This window comes from Salmo salar, chromosome 28 (assembly GCF_965601325.2).
Source record: "Salmo salar chromosome 28, fSalSal1, whole genome shotgun sequence".
In the NCBI taxonomy this organism is placed as follows: Eukaryota; Metazoa; Chordata; class Actinopteri; order Salmoniformes; family Salmonidae; genus Salmo; species Salmo salar.
The window spans coordinates 17,117,241-17,133,459 of NC_138318.1; the positions used below are offsets into that span (position 1 = coordinate 17,117,241).

The 16,219-nt window shown below is 45.2% G+C and overlaps 2 protein-coding genes across 2 annotated transcripts in view; one reads left to right on the forward strand and one right to left on the reverse strand.

The window, feature by feature from the left end:
• The window catches only part of shisa9a (shisa family member 9a), a 47,980-nt gene extending 42,631 nt beyond the window's left edge, over window positions 1–5,349 (reverse strand). Inside the window, exons 1-2 of the mRNA XM_014178923.3 lie at window positions 3,329–5,349; window positions 1,598–1,704 (exon numbers count right to left, since the gene is read on the reverse strand). Of these exons, the coding sequence (XP_014034398.3) occupies window positions 1,598–1,704; window positions 3,329–3,846 (625 nt within the window). The 5' untranslated portion in view covers window positions 3,847–5,349. The remainder of the gene's footprint in view (window positions 1–1,597; window positions 1,705–3,328) is intronic.
• Window positions 4,295–16,219, forward strand: part of LOC106589202 (calcineurin-like phosphoesterase domain containing 1) — a 62,573-nt gene continuing 50,648 nt past the window's right edge. The window contains 4 exon segments of the mRNA XM_082970359.1: window positions 4,295–4,325; window positions 14,383–14,422; window positions 14,424–14,473; window positions 14,476–14,593. Coding sequence (XP_082826485.1) covers window positions 4,295–4,325; window positions 14,383–14,422; window positions 14,424–14,473; window positions 14,476–14,593 — 239 coding nt within the window.

Sequence of the window (16,219 nt, forward strand, 5' to 3'; positions counted from 1 at the left end):
AGCTCATCCCAAGCTGTTGTCCACCATTGCCCTGCTGAAAGAGGCATTGTTATGACTATCAGCCATACAAAACTGCCCTCGTCATTCTTTTCCAAAGCTGGGTGAGGACAGCTAAGATGTGATCTACTGATAATGTCAGTAATAGGGTAATCTGGCCATAAGCTATAATCAATAGATGGTCTACTCTAAAAATAGAATGTGATCAACAAGACAGGTACACAGCTGAACTCCCTTCATCCATCCCTCTCGCTATGATAAATCCGTCTGCCGGCTGGTCGAGACCTCTAAACCCATATGAAGCCTCTCTGGGGATCTAATCAGATCACAGGGGTTAATAACACTCCCACATGATTACCCACAAGACCCCAGACTAAAGAGTGGAGCAGGGTTCCACATCAATAATAATCACTATTTCATCAGCCAGGCCTCCCAGGTGATATTATCCTATTTCTGTGTTCCCTCACAGCAGCAGAAGACATATATTACTATGCATACTTCAGAGAGCCTGGCTTTAGACTAGAGCCTTGTTTAAGATTTCCACACACGTCTCCCCATGTTTGGTACTTCTATCTATATATATTTTACCTTTATTTATTTTGAGGTAGACCTGGTACATCTGCCTCTTCGAAACATCAGTGGCAGTTATTTATAGATATAGTTGATGACAGAAGACACCAGCACCCCAGAAGACATTAGAGACAAAGGACACTACTTTAAAATGATTCGAAGGAGAGCTGTTAGGAGCCCAGTACAGTCACACCAGATGATAAGGTGCGTCAGTCAGATTGTGTTTGATAGTATCAAGAAAATAGGACAAATCCCACTGACAACAGCACTGTCAGCTACACTCTCAGTTTCAGTCAATACGTCTCAAAATACATCCTTTCAAGTAGGAGGGGGCTTAGATGTGCCGCTGGCTTTGTGTTTTAATAATTTTTCAATTTTTAGGATGAAACACATCCAGCCACAAAAGATGGTGATGTAATCATACTGGAATCAGAATCACTTGGTACAGCAGTATGGAATGTGTATGAAATACTCCAGATTAAGCCTCTTCTGTGTTTCTGAGTTGTTTACACAAAGCCCATAACTGTGCTGCCCACATGATGCAACAGAAATAGATGCCATTCACACCGCTCTCTCTCTCTCTCTCTCTCTCTCTCTCTCTCTCTCTCTTTCTCTCGCTCTCTCTCGCTCTCTCTCCCTCTCCTACACATTTTGAATCATGTAGGCATGGGACAAAATAAAACTGTGAATTACCACTGGATTTCTAAAGCATAAGGCAGTTTGTTTCCCTCCACATGACTCCATCTAAGATTATAAAATGAATGCCACACTTGAAACGAATACATCTGGCTATGATACAAGCATCACACCCATACCCTTACAGAGACCAAATGCTTCATTGAGAGTCAGTGTACAATATGCAACAATGCAACCTGCCCACATTACGTTTGCTATTATCTGTTTGGGGCCCTCATGGCCAACCCTCCCAGTCTCAAATTTCTCTGAAGTTGCAGATACATCCACACACAGCTGTCCACAACAATCACCACCAAAAACTTCTGCTTAAAGGGGCCAAAACTGTGAAACTTACGGAGGTTGTTGGACCTTGTGTCATAGTGCTGTGCGTGCATGCCAAGGGTGTCCTCCCCCTGGAACTGCTCACCTGGACAGCCGACCTGTAACACGCTTTGGACAGCCCTGTGTGTGTGTGTGAGAGAGAGAGAGAGAGAGAGAGAGAGAGAGAGAGAGAGAGCGAGAGAGAGGAGAGAGAGAGAGAGAGAGAGAGAGAGAGAGATTGAGATTGAATGAAGAATTGTGCCTAATGCATGCTAAACACCGCTGCTCTGCAACCTGGTCTCAGAGCACTTCGTATTATTCTGTAAGGAAATCTGAGACAATCCATTTAGTATGATATGCTATGTTTCGTATAGTGTGTATTCATTTGTGGATGTCCATCCTCCATTTTGTATATGTTACGAATTACAATTCGTATTATATGTTATGTAGTAGCAAAACGTACAATATGTTACGAATTTTCAAAACGTGTGACATGTTAAGAATAATAGCTAGGTGGTTAGGTGGCTAACGTTAGCTAGGCTAGGGATTAGGGTTAGGGTTAAGTTTAGGAGTTAGGTTAAAGGGTTAACTCAAATCAAATCAAATCAAATGTATTTATATAGCCCTTCTTACATCAGCTGATATCTCAAAGTGCTGTACAGAAACCCAGCCTAAAACCCCAAACAGCAAGCAATGCAGGTGTAGAAGCACGGTGGCGAGGAAAAACTCCCTAGAAAGGCCAAAACCTAGGAAGAAACCTAGAGAGGAAACAGGCTATGAGGGGTGGCCAGTCCTCTTCTGGCTGTGCTAAAAGGGTTACGGTTAGGGTTAGGGGAAGGGTTAGCTAAAAGGGTTACGGTTAGGGTTAGGGGAAGGGTTAGCTAAAAGGGTTACTGTTAGGGGAAGGGTTAGCTAACATGCTAAGTAGTTGCAAATTAGGAAAAAATAAGTAAGACGTTGAAAAGTTGCTAATTAGCTAAAATGCTAAAGTTGACCAACCACGTAACCATCTGTCTTATGTAACCATACCAAACATAACATATCATGCTAATTTTAGTGTCTCAGATTTACATTTACTATGATATGTCTAGTCTATGAGACCAGGCACAGGGCAGGGAGTTCAAGAGAAAGCAAAATGTAACATTTTCAAATGAATAAGTTAATTTGACTAGTTAATTGAACGGGTTCCACATTAATTCGAAAATATTAAATTCTAAGAATAAATACGACGTGATGATGAAAACTAATAGGACAAAATTGGTCCATTGTTCGAGAAAGATCTCCAAATAAAGGCATAGCATGCGCATGTTGTGCAGGGCATTGTGGCCTCGCTCACAACTGCAAGAGACACACGCCCCCGTGCTCTCTGCGAGTGAAGCAGGCAAGCAACCCACACAGGTGAGCCAAGTGTCTGATGATATTATGCAATCTAGTCCAATTGATAAACTGTCGATGACAGCTACTTTCTGTCCACCGAAGAGGTCTTATTGGGCGCGTAAAAGTAATATATTGGGTGGATTTCTTATTATAATTTTAAACAAGAACCACATTTAGATTGGATCCTTCCTACTATCAGTGACAAGGCTATTACAATAGAGCCGTTTACCAATCTAATACTGGCAAGCACGAGTCTAGAACTCAAGCTTTAAATATTATTGTGGCGCGCGCTCTAGCCTACATGTGCGCACCAAGCGAGCTCCATAAAAACAAGCGCATGAAAGGAGCTCGCGGCGCGCTCAACAGCAGCAGAACCCCAGAAACCCACCTAGCCATATTCTCTCTCTGGGGTCGGTGCGCCTTTTCCAGGCCGAGTTTGGTGAATATCCCAACAAGTGCCATGATAGCGACTACTCCACAGATTATATACACGATTAAATTAGTTTTATCTTTGGTGGGGTCGTGCCGGAGGTCGTTTTTCTTAAACGGGGTTTGACCTGTCATCATCCACACCGGAGTGTCGTAGTTTTTACAGGTGCTCTGATCCAGCCGCGAGGTCTTGTAGGAGCAGCAGAACCGAAAGCCACAGGTGCCGCAGCAATACAGATAATCGCCCGTTTTGCAAACGAACGGCGGGTCCCACTGGCCCATCACATCATAGTACCCGCGGCACCGGTCCTCCGTGTGTGGGGGCTCTGAGAAGCCTGCGCCCTCGTCCTCCCTAGATCCGTTGGACGTCGTCATCATGACAAAGCCATCCAGTTGTCCTGGTTCTCCGTCCGCCTTGCAGACCAGCGCCATAACTTTGACCAACAAGTAACCGAGCAGAAAGTATTTCCCCCTCATTGTGTTGTCCTTCTCCCCCTTCCTTTCAGCTCCTCTAGCGCATTTCAGAAGACACTCGAAGAAGAAGAAGCAGAAGAAGAGCGTACGGTCTTGGTATTATGAAAAGTCCAAAAACATACATGCAAATTGCAGAACACTGCCATCAGTGTTGGTGAGCGTTTTCACTAATGTCCTCGACATCCATGAAGGTAAAGAGAACCATTTGTTGTTATTTTTTTCCAAATAAAACGTTGCATTTATATGGATATTGTCCTTCTTAGAATAGTTCCCCAGTGCACAATCTCTCTACAGGTGTTCTTAGAAAAATAATTCCATGATGTTATCAAATCTAGGCTACTTCACTTCTCACATCCATCAGCGCGCTCTCACACAGGAGTCGATGGAGCTAGAACTAACTGCACAAATGTTTTGAGCGGGAGTGAGCGAATAAGAGCTGAGGTGGGAGAGCATGGTGCGCAAAAAAGATAGGAGGAGAGAAGGTAAGGAGGAATTCCGAAGAAGAAAGAGAAATCACTGTATTGTTAAACATGTCTGTGGCGGCCCAAAACGCGCATTACGAATTGTGGGTCGAGTTGTGCTGCCTAGCAATTCAGTTTTTTCCTTATTTGCGCACGGACAAAATATGGTCACGGGATGCAGACATTTCCGTTATGGTAACTTCCAAATGAGATTAGAAAGAGGGTTATAGGGGGGTTGTTTTGCCAGCCTGAAGAGCATAGGCTACACGTATGTATTTATTTTTTACACTCGAAGGCTAATGCTTTTATACACTGGCCTGACTAAGAGTCCACACAAACACTCTTCTATTTCCATGCACAGTGACATACACAGAGACGTTTCTCTATTCATCACAAAATTATATTTGTTATGCCTCACAAACGTTGGATTATAGCGTTCTGTGGATTGATTTCCCTTATAACCAATTCATATTTCCCATATGCTATCATATTCTACTCACTGCCTTTCACCTGCTCAAAAAGATCACCTCATCAAAATACTGTGCAGAACCAGTCTGTACCTTCAAAACACCCGTTTCAACATCAACAGTGACAGTGAAGAGGCGACTCCGGGATGCTGGCCTTCTAGGCAGAGTTGCAAAGAAAAAGCCATCTCTCAGACTGGCCAATAAAAATAAAGATTAAGATGGGCAAAAGAACACAGACACTGGACAGAGGAACTCTGCCTAGAAGGCCAGCATCCCGGAGTCGCCTCTTCACTGTTGATGTTGAGACTGGTGTTTTGCGGGTACTATTTAATGAAGTTGCCAGTTGAGGACTTGTGAGGTATCTGTTTCTCAAACTAGACACTCAATAATACAAGAAACAACACTTCTGTAGCTTGTCAACTATGTGTCTGTCTATCCCTGTTCTCTCCTCTCTGCACAGGCCATACAAACGCTTCACACCGCGTGGCCGCTGCCACTCCAACCTGGTGGTCCCAGCGCGCACGACCGACGTGGAGTTCCAGGTCTCCGGCAGCCTCTGGAACTGCCGGTCTGCAGCCAACAAGGCTGAGTTCATCTCAGCCTATGCTACCCTCCAGTCCCTAGACTTCCTGGCGCTGACGGAAACATGGATTACCACAGATAACACTGCTACTCCTACTGCTCTCTCTTCGTCTGCCCACGTGTTCTCGCATACCCCTAGAGCATCGAGCCAGCACCCCGCTGGCTCGATGCTCTAGGGGTATGCGAGAACACGTGGCACTGGAATCCTCATCTCTCCCAAGTGGACATTCTCTCTTTCTCCCCTTACCCATCTGTCTATCTCCTCATTTGAATTCCATGCTGTCACAGTTACCAGCCCTTTCAAACTTAACATCCTTATCATTTATCGCCCTCCAGGTTCCCTTGGAGAGTTCATCAATGAGCTTGACGCCTTGATAAGTTCCTTTCCTGAGGATGGCTCACCTCTCACAATTCTGGGTGACTTTAACCTCCCCACGTCTACCTTTGACTCATTCCTCTCTGCCTCCTTCTTTCCACTCCTCTCCTCTTTTGACCTCACCCTCTCACCTTCCCCCCCTACTCACAAGGCAGGCAATACGCTTGACCTCATCTTTACTAGATGCTGTTCTTCCACTAATCTCATTGTAACTCCCCTCCAAATCTCCGACCACTACCTTGTATCCTTTTCCCTCTTGCTCTCATCCAACACTTCTCACTCTGCACATACTCGGATGGTATTGCGCCGTCCCAACCTTCGCTCTCTCTCTCCCGCTACTCTCTCCTCTTCCATCCTATCATCTCTTCCCTCTGCTCAAACCTTCTCCAACCTATCTCCTGATTCTGCCTCCTCAACCCTCCTCTCCTCCCTTTCTGCATCCTTTGATTTTCTCTGTCCCCTATCCTCCAGGCCGGCTCGGTCCTCCCCTCCTGCTCCGTGGCTCGACGACTCACTACGAGCTCACAGAACAGGGCTCCGGGCAGCCGAGCGGAAATGGAGGAAAACTCGCCTCCCTGCGGACCTGGCATCCTTTCACTCACTCCTCTCTACATTCTCCTCTTCTGTCTCTGCTGCTAAAGCCACTTTCTACCACTCTAAATTCCAAGCATCTGCCTCTAACCCTAGGAAGCTCTTTGCTACCTTCTCCTCCCTCCTGAATCCTCCTCCCCCTCCCCCCCCCTCCTCCCTCTCTGCGGATGACTTCGTCAACCATTTTGAAAAGAAGGTTGACGATATCCGATCCTCGTTTGCTAAGTCAAACGACACCGCTGGTCCTGCTCACACTGCCCTACCCTGTGCTTTGACGTCTTTCTCCCCTCTCTCTCCAGATGAAATCTCGCGTCTTGTGACGGCCGGCCGCCCAACAACCTGCCCACTTGACCCTATCCCCTCCTCTCTTCTCCAGACCATTTCCGGAGACCTTCTCCCCTTCCTCACCTCGCTCATCAACTCATCCTTGACCGCTGGCTACGTCCCTTCCATCTTCAAGAGAGCGAGAGTTGCACCCCTTCTGAAAAAACCTACACTCGATCCCTCCGATGTCAACAACTACAGACCAGTATCCCTTCTTTCTTTTCTCTCCAAAACTCTTGAACGTGCCGTCCATGGCCAGCTCTCCTGCTATCTCTCTCAGAATGACCTTCTTGATCCTAATCAGTCAGGTTTCAAGACTGGGCATTCAACTGAGACTGCTCTTCTCTGTGTCACGGAGGCTCTCCGCACTGCTAAAGCTAACTCTCTCTGCTCTCATACTTCTAGACCTATCTGCTGCCTTTGATACTGTGAACCATCAGATCCTCCTCTCCACCCTCTCCGAGTTGTGCATCTCCGGCGCGGCCCACGCTTGGATTGCGTCCTACCTGACAGGTCGCTCCTACCAGGTGGCGTGGCGAGAATCTGTCTCCGCACCATGCGCTCTCACCACTGGTGTCCCCCAGGGCTCTGTTCTAGGCCCTCTCCTATTCTCGCTATACACCAAGTCACTTGGCTCTGTCATATCCTCACATGGTCTCTCCTATCATTGCTATGCAGACGACACACAATTAATCTTCTCCTTTCCCCCTTCTGATAACCAGGCGGCGAATCGCATCTCTGCATGTCTGTCAGACATATCAGTGTGGATGACGGATCACCAGCTCAAGCTGAACCTCGGCAAGACGGAGCTGCTCTTCCTCCCGGGGAAGGACTGCCCGTTCCATGATCTCGCCATCACGGTTGACAACTCCCTTGTGTCCTCCTCCCAGAGTGCTAAGAACCTTGGCGTGATCCTGGACAACACCCTGTCGTTCTCCACTAACATCAAGGCGGTGTCCCGATCCTGTAGGTTCATGCTCTACAACATTCGCAGAGTACCATCCTGCCTCACACAGGAAGCGGCGCAGGTCCTAATCCAGGCACTTGTCATCTCCCGTCTGGATTACTGCAACTCGCTGTTGGCTGGGCTCCCTGCCTGTGCCATTAAACCCCTACAACTCATCCAGAACGCCGCAGCCCGTCTGGTGTTCAACCTTCCCAAGTTCTCTCACGTCACCCCGCTCCTCCGCTCTCTCCACTGGCTTCCAGTTGAAGCTCGCATCCGCTACAAGACCATGGTGATTGCCTACGGAGCTGTGAAGGGAACGGCACCTCCATACCTTCAGGCTCTGATCAGGCCCTACACCCAAACAAGGGCACTGCGTTCATCCACCACTGGCCTGCTGGCCCCCCTACCTCTGAGGAAGCACAGTTCCCGCTCAGCCCAGTCAAAACTGTTCGCTGCTCTGGCACCCCAATGGTGGAACAAGCTCCCTCACGACGCCAGGACAGCAGAGTCAATCACCACCTTCCGGAGACACCTGAAACCCCACCTCTTTAAGGAATACCTAGGATAGGATAAAGTAATCCTTTTAACCCCCCCCCCCCCCTTAAAATATTTAGATGCACTATTGTAAAGTGGTTGTTCCACTGGATATCATAAGGTGAATGCACCATTTTGTAAGTCGCTCTGGATAAGAGCGTCTTCTAAATGACTTAAATGTAATGTAAATGTAATATACTTGTTCTCTTGCTCAGTTTTGCACCGGGGCCTCCCACTCCTCTTTCTATTCTGGTTAGAGCCAGTTTGCGCTGTAATGAGTAGTACACAGCATTGTACGAGATCTTCCGTTTCTTGGCAATTTCTCGCATGGAATAGCCTTCATTTCTCAGAACAAGAATAGACTGGCTAGTTTCCATAGAAAGTTATTTGTTTCTGGCCATTTTGAGCCTGCAATCGAACCCACAAATGCTGATGCTCCAGATACTGTGCTAACATAATTGCAAAAGGGTTTTCTAATGATCAATTAGCCTTTTAAAATGATAAATTTGGATTAGCTAACACAATGTGCCATTGGAACACAGGAGTGATGGTTGCTGATAATGGGCCTCTGTACGCCTATGTAGATATTCCATAAAAAAATCTGCTGTTTCCAGGTTCAATAGTCATTTACAACATTAACAATGTCTACACTTGTGGGAGGTGCTTCAGGAAGCATGGGGTGAAATCTCTTCAGATTACAAAATCAAAAGTAACAGTCAAAATCAAAAGTAACAGTCAGTATCTGGTGTGGCCACCAGCTGCATTAAGTACTGCAGTGCATCTCCTCCTCACGGACTGCACCAGATTTGCCAGTTCTTGCTGTGAGATGTTACCCCACTTTTCCACCAAGGCACCTGCAAGTTCCTGGACATTTCTGGGGTGAATGGCCCTAGCCCTTACCCTCCGATCCAACAGGTCCCAGACGTGCTCAATGGGATTGAGATCCGGGCTCTTCGCTGGCCATGGCAGAACACTGACATTCCTGTCTTGCAGGAAATCACACACAGAACGAGCAGTATGGGTTGCTGGCATTGTCATGTTGAAGGGTCATGTTAGGATGAGCCTGCAGGAAGGGTACCACATGGGGGAGGAGGATGTCTTCCCTCTAACACACAGCATTGAGATTGCCTGCAATGACAACAAGCTCAGTCCAATGATGCTATGACACACCGCCCCAGACCATGACGGACCCTCCACCTCCAAATCGATCCCGCTCCAGAGTACAGGCCTCGGTGTAACGCTCATTCCTTTGACGATAAACGCAAATCCAACCATCACCCCTGGTGAGACAAAACCGCCACTCGTCAGTGGAGAACACTTTTTGCCAGTCCTGTCTGGTCCAGCGACGGTGGATTTGTGCCCATAGGTGACATTGTCTGGTGAGGACCTGCCTTACAACAGACCTACAAGCCTTCAGTCCAGCCTCTCTCAGCCTATTGAGGACAGTCTGAGCACTGATGGAGGGATTGTGCGTTCCTGGTGTAACTCGGGCAGTTGTTGTTGCACTCCTGTATCTGTCCCGCAGGTGTGATGTTCGGATTTATTGCCCTGGCCACATCTGCAGTCATTCATGCCTTCTTGCAGCATGCCTAAGGCACGTTCACGCAGATGAGCAGGGACCCTGGGCATCTTTCTTTTGGTGTTTTTCAGAGTCAGTAGAAAGGCCTCTTTAGTCTCCTAAGTTTTCCATCTGTAAGCTGTTAGTGTCTTAACGACAGTTCCACAGGTGCATGTTCATTAATTCTTTATGGTTTATTGAACGAGCATGGGAAACAGTGTTTAAACCCTTCACAATGAAGATCTGGGAAGTTATTTGGATTTTTATGAATTATCATTGAAAGACATGGTTCTGAAAAGGGGACATTTCTTTTTTTGCTGAGTTTATATATTTATATATATAGAGAGAGAGAGAGTGTCACGACTTCCGCCGAAGTTGGTGCCTCTCCGTGTTCGGCGGTCGATGTCACCGGCTTTCTAGCCGCCACCGATCTACGCTTCATTGTCCATTTGTTTTGTCTTTATTGTACACACCTGGTTTCCATTAGATTATTATTTATTTCCTATTTAACCCTCTGGTTCCCACATGGTTTTGTGTGTGTTTGTTCTTTGTTAAGTGTTCGCTATTTCTGTGAGCTGGAATATGTTCCCTGCGTGGAATTATTTTTGTGGTTTATTCGAGTAAAGTACGTTTTTTTACTCAGTTCTGTGTCCTGCGCCTGACTCCGTCCTACCCGCTGCACATTGACACTTGACAGAGAGAGAGAAAGTTAAGGGACAGCTCCCAGATGCGGTCAGCCGGTCACACGGGCTGCTACAGAAAAGTTATGCAGCCAAGCAAAATTAATAGATAGATGATGTAGTCGACATTGGTAGAGAAATTAACATTCAATTCTCTGGCAACAGCTCTGGTGGACATTCCTGCAGTCAGCATGCCAATTGCACACTCACTCGTAATTTGAGAAATCTGTGGCATTGTGTGATGAAACTGCACATTAGAGTGGCCTTTTATTGTCCCCAGCACAAGGTGCACCTGTGTAATGATCATGCTGTTTAATCAGCTTCTTGATATGCCAACCCTAACAGGGATGTAAACAAATTTGAGCATTTTATTTGAGAGAAATAAGCTTTTTGTGCATATGAAACATTTCTGGGATCTTTTTTTTTCAACTCATGAAACATGGGACTAACACTTTACATGTTGTGTTTATATTTTTGTTCAGTGTATATCGGCTATATCATAAAAATGTATGAAAACAAATAATTGCTTTTTGGCATTAATTTAAGGTTAGGCATAAGGTAGAAGTGCATCCTTCCCTGTGCCTCAGTTGGTAGAGCATGTTGTGTGCAACGCCAGGGTTGTGGGTTTGATTCCCATGGGGGGCCAGTAAAAAAAAATATATATATACATGAAATGTATGTATTCACTACTGTAAGTTGCTCTGGATAAGAGTGTCTGCTAAATGACTAAAATGTTAAAGTTAGGTTTAGCCATAATTTATGACTTTGTAGCTGTGGTAACTAGTGAAGACCCTATCTACCTTAGATCTTTGACCAGTGAACAGACTGGGCTGAATAGTCCAATTTCTGGCCAAGTTTACAGACTGAGCCATTTGAGTGTTCAGACTAATCAGATTTGCAGACTAATCTCTTCCTCTGACAGCTTTGCTGATTGCACCATCACATCTCTACAAACCTTGTTAGTTTTTCAGCACCTCAAACTGATGGTGGAATTAATAGGATTTTCTCTTCAAGTGACAATTCCACATAAGTTCCATATTTTATTCATTTTTTAAATTTTTTATTAAAAAGGCCCTCAGTGCTTCATGTTGAACTATGATTAGCATTGTTTGAACATACCATCTGCCACCTCTCTCCGATTTATGTTTGAAGTGGCGCTCGCTCAGCGCATCCGCACAAAGTTGCGTGTACTTATCAGCGGTCATGGGAGCTTTGGCTCCTTGTGTAAAAAACTATTTATGCTTTTTTTTTTTAAGTTGCCTCTAAAATAGTTCACGCAGCAGCGATTCCTGAGACGCACACTACTGTAAAGTTTGTTTAATGTTAAAAGGTTTCCCGGCTTGCCTAGAATGAGAGATTAAAGGCTAGGCTAGTATGAAAGCCTTACAAATCACGCGTCTGTCTCATGAGGCAGTAAAAAAAAAAGAGAGGGCTTAGCCTGTTACATATCTAGGGTTGGGAGGAAACACATATATCCAATTGGTGATGGAGAGATCAGTGAACTAAGGCCCATATGCTGATGCAGGATATTCCATTATATTGCTGCATAAACCTTAACAGCATAAGAATTTTGCTGAATTGTAGAAGTTCAGGGAAGTTTTCAACCTATGAAAAGTACCCAAGCAACATTCTGTCTTCAGTGAAAATGATATAAACTTAGACTGAAAATTGTAATGTCAAAATAAGTTAGCATTTGCCTGTAATGAACACGATGGGAGACAGAGAGCTGGTTTCAAGTGCAGGGCGCAGCAGGTGTTTATTGGTAAAGGCCCACAGGAGGAGGCAGGTAGCTGGGTCCAGGGGCAGGCAGAAGGTCATACACAGGAGGAAGCAGGTAGCTGGGTCCAGGGGCAGGCAGAAGGTCATACACAGGAGGAAGCAGGTAGCAGGGTCCAGGGGCAGGCAGAAGGTCATACATAGGAGGAGGCAGCTAGCTGCGTCCAGGGGCAGGCAGAAGGTCATACACAGGAGGAGGCAGGTAGCTGGGTCCAGGGGCAGGCAGAAGGTCATACACAGGAGGAAGCAGGTAGCTGGGTCCAGGGGCAGGCAGAAGGTCATACACAGGAGGAGGCAGGTAGCTGGGTCCAGGGGCAGGCAGAAGGTCATACACAGGGGTTCCAAAAAGGGCAATAGTACAGGCAGGGAAAAGGCTAGTAACGTAGTCCGAGAGATCAGGCAATAGGTAGATAACAGGAAATCCAATTGGCTAACGTACAGGCAGGGAATAAGCAAAACTACCATACACGGGAAGAGTAACTCACAGGAAACCCAGCACTCCAAAAGCCATGTGGCACAAAATAAACAATACCTCACAGTGATGGGGTGCAAAGAACTGAATTAAATAGTGTGTGACAAAGAGATACAGGTGTGTGATCAGAATTCAGGTGATTGGGATCTGGAGAGTGAGCTGTGTTCAGGGGATCTAGGTGTTTGAGTGTGAGCTGGAAAGTGAGCTGCGTTCAGGGGATCTACGTGTTTCAGGGTGTGAGTTGGAAGCAGACATTACATTGCCATAACCTTGATCCCTCCAAATACCCTGCTATTTCCCATGCCATGATTGTGCATTTATAGTCATCAAGTAAGACATCTAATTGGTATTGTGTTTAATAAATCTGATGTTTTAAGCCAATTCCAACTCTTTTCAACTTCATTTTCATTATCTCCAGCACAATACCAGTCTACATATATGAAAATGGTATATTTATACTTTTTGTAGAAAGAATATACATTAAAAAAGTTTTACCTGATGACATCATCAAAATATACAATATTTTTAAACCAGTGATTTCCAAACTATGACATTCGTGGTGACTTGGGGAGCAAGAAAATACCCTCCCTCTGGCTAGAAACTTGTTGCAGGTTTTAAAAATCACAGTTTTCCTTACTTTTAATTCTACCATGTGAAGTCACAGAGAAGCATTTTTTAGGACCTTTCTTCTTATTGTTTTAACAACAGATCATAGAAACGTGCTGTTGTCACATTCTGTAAACACTGGTATGGTGCTGGAGATAATGAATATGAGGTCAAAATGTAGCAGAATTGCCCTTACTGTTAACCATAGAAGCAAGGAATGATCCCCATTATTTCCTAAACGAAGATACAAAGACCAAAGACAAAGCTCTTTTCTGTTGTTCCAAGTACTGTGATTCACCATCATTAATTTGCTGCTTGTTAAACATTGAAGATTCTGATGAGAAAGGAAGTCCTGCTGTGTACGGCCGTGTGTGTGTGTGTGTGTGTGTATGTGTGTGTGTGTGTGTGTGTGTGTGTGTGTGTGTGTGTGTGTGTGTAGTCCTATGTGTGTATACACAGCGTATAGCTTTTTGAGCTTCTAGAACAGAATGAGGGATGCAGACCAGACTAGAGAGTTTGTTTGTCCTTCCTCTTAACACATTGTACAAACAGTGGATGTGTGTTTCTGCTGGCCATTTTCATGCAACAAGGGCAATCCATTAAAAACAATGTTAGATCTGTCTTAGGTCCTCCCGACTGCTACTCACTGGCGGCGCAGCATGCCCGCCTATCTCTGTGAAAACAAATGCCCTTTTAAATTAATATTTGAGTGAGATTATTGTAGGTTATGGGCCCGTTATGTAATGTCCAGATTATTTTAAACACTTTGCCATGCACACATCAATATCCATAGTTCTGTTAGGCCTAATTATTGAACCGTTTTCTTTATTGAGAGGGGAAACACGACTATGACAATAACTGTTACATCAGTGTTGTTCTCCACTCCTGGTCCTGGACCCACAGGGTGTGTAGGCTTTTTGTTACAGACAGTAGTAATACTAAACGATTCAAGGGCTTGATGATTAATTGATTAGTAAGGGCTTGAACAAAATCCCCTGTGGGTCCTGTATTCTGTAAGAATACTGCTATTAGGACTATAACTCCGGCATTACTTTCACGAACAGAGGAGAGACTGGGTGTCAAAAAACGTATGTTGAGTCTATCTTTTATCAAATGTCTCTGGCATGACTCTCCCCTGTTCTCCTCTCCTCCTACCTTCCCAGGAGAGCAGAAGGAATGGAGAGGTCCATTCTGCTTCATCTTTTGCAGACCTCCAGCTGGGTCTGATGAAGGCCTAGCGGGAGGGGGACTGTGACGAGGAGGGGACGCGTGGGCCGAAGAGGTCCAACTGACCCAGCAGGCTGTGGAGGCCGTCAACAAGCTGTGCCCCAGGCCCAAGTTCATGGTGCTGTGTGGGGACATGGTCCATGCCAGGTAAGACAAAGTTCAAAGGAAACACACCTGAGCCTTAACAGGTGTGAACATGAGGATATTACCTGTATTCATATGGTAGACATACTGTATAGAAGAGAGCAGTCCAGTCATGCTTTGACAATGATGGGATCCTTTTTGAGTCACTGTCCCTGACATGATGCCATCGTTTGTATTCATAACGACAATTGGGAGTGGACGAGTATAGTTTTGCTACGGCACATTTCATTGCAGTTGTGTGACCATAAAAGTTTTATGTCCAGCAGCTATGCAGATGCACTGTTACTGACATTCTGATAAATCAGTTTGAAAGTCTCTGATATTATATGGGTCTATAAAGGGAATGGAATATGGCTGTTATATAATGAATCATGGAGTCCCCTTCCCCACTGAGATTGTTCTGATTAAATGTATGCACTCTTGAGAACGTTAGAGCGTTTGGAATCATTACAGAATGTTCTCTATGAGAGGCAGAAGAATGAGCCGCATCTTGATACCGGCGGACTTAGCAGTAGACTCCCTCCCACTACTGTATATGTGTGATGTTTTATAAAAAATATATGAGGGAAGCTTGCCTCTAGGAAATTTTTCCCAAATGGTAGATCTTGGAAAATTGATTAGTTTTATCTACTCAAATAGATCTGAGTCTGGCTTGGGAGAAAGCAGGGGCAGAGGTTTGTTGGGCCTCAAGGAAAACTAAACTCCCATTTGTCAATGTAAGAAAAAATGCAGAAAAACCCAATCCTTCCCTGTGTGGTTTTAAAGAGGAGAACAAGTTTGAGTGGTGTTCTCTGTATGTCTGAGAGGCATTAGCGGGGAAACAGGTGCTGGTGGTGAATGTAATTAAGTGAGCGGCTATAGCTTGGTGAGTGTTTGATGTCCAGCTGACTAATTTGATAACAGGGTAAGAGGAATTGTCATGCTAGACCCACTGCAGAGATAATATTGTTGCACGCCAACGTGCTGCTTCCCAATGGAACTACTTTTGCCTGACAATTAGGGACTGTGGGGTGCTTTGCCTTCCAAGGGTGGATCTGTGGAATATTTGGCTCAGATGTGCATCTGCAGAAGTCATCAGGCTTGTCTGTCTGTCTTCTCTGGGATGTATACTATACGTGTCCAATATAGTTCTCATGAACATGATTTTATTAAGACTATAAAGAAAGGTATCATTTTTCTGTATAGTTTGTTCACATTTTGCAGAATGCACATTTAGCTAAATGACCAGGGAAAAAAATCGTACTTCTGCTTACATAAGAAATGCTGTGCATACAGATAACCCCAGAGCTACCCTCTTCCTCTCCTTTTGTCCATGCTTAGTAATAATGACCTCCAATTTGCCTTGTACTGTACGTTCTGCTGACAAACACTATAATGGATACATTTATACATTAAACACATTCCACTTCTGCACAATCCTCTGAGTGCTCGGTAAGTAACTAATATTTTCCATGACTGTACAGTTTAAGTCGGGCACGATTCCCTCTCATTCTCCTTTGTCCCTCCCTCCCTGATCAGTTGCATTTATAGGTCACTGTGATTTCACATGTCCCTACCAAATGCATAGTGATAGTCTAACCGCCCAGGGTTTGGGGACATTTTAAATGGCCTGCCGTCTCTCTTAGTTAC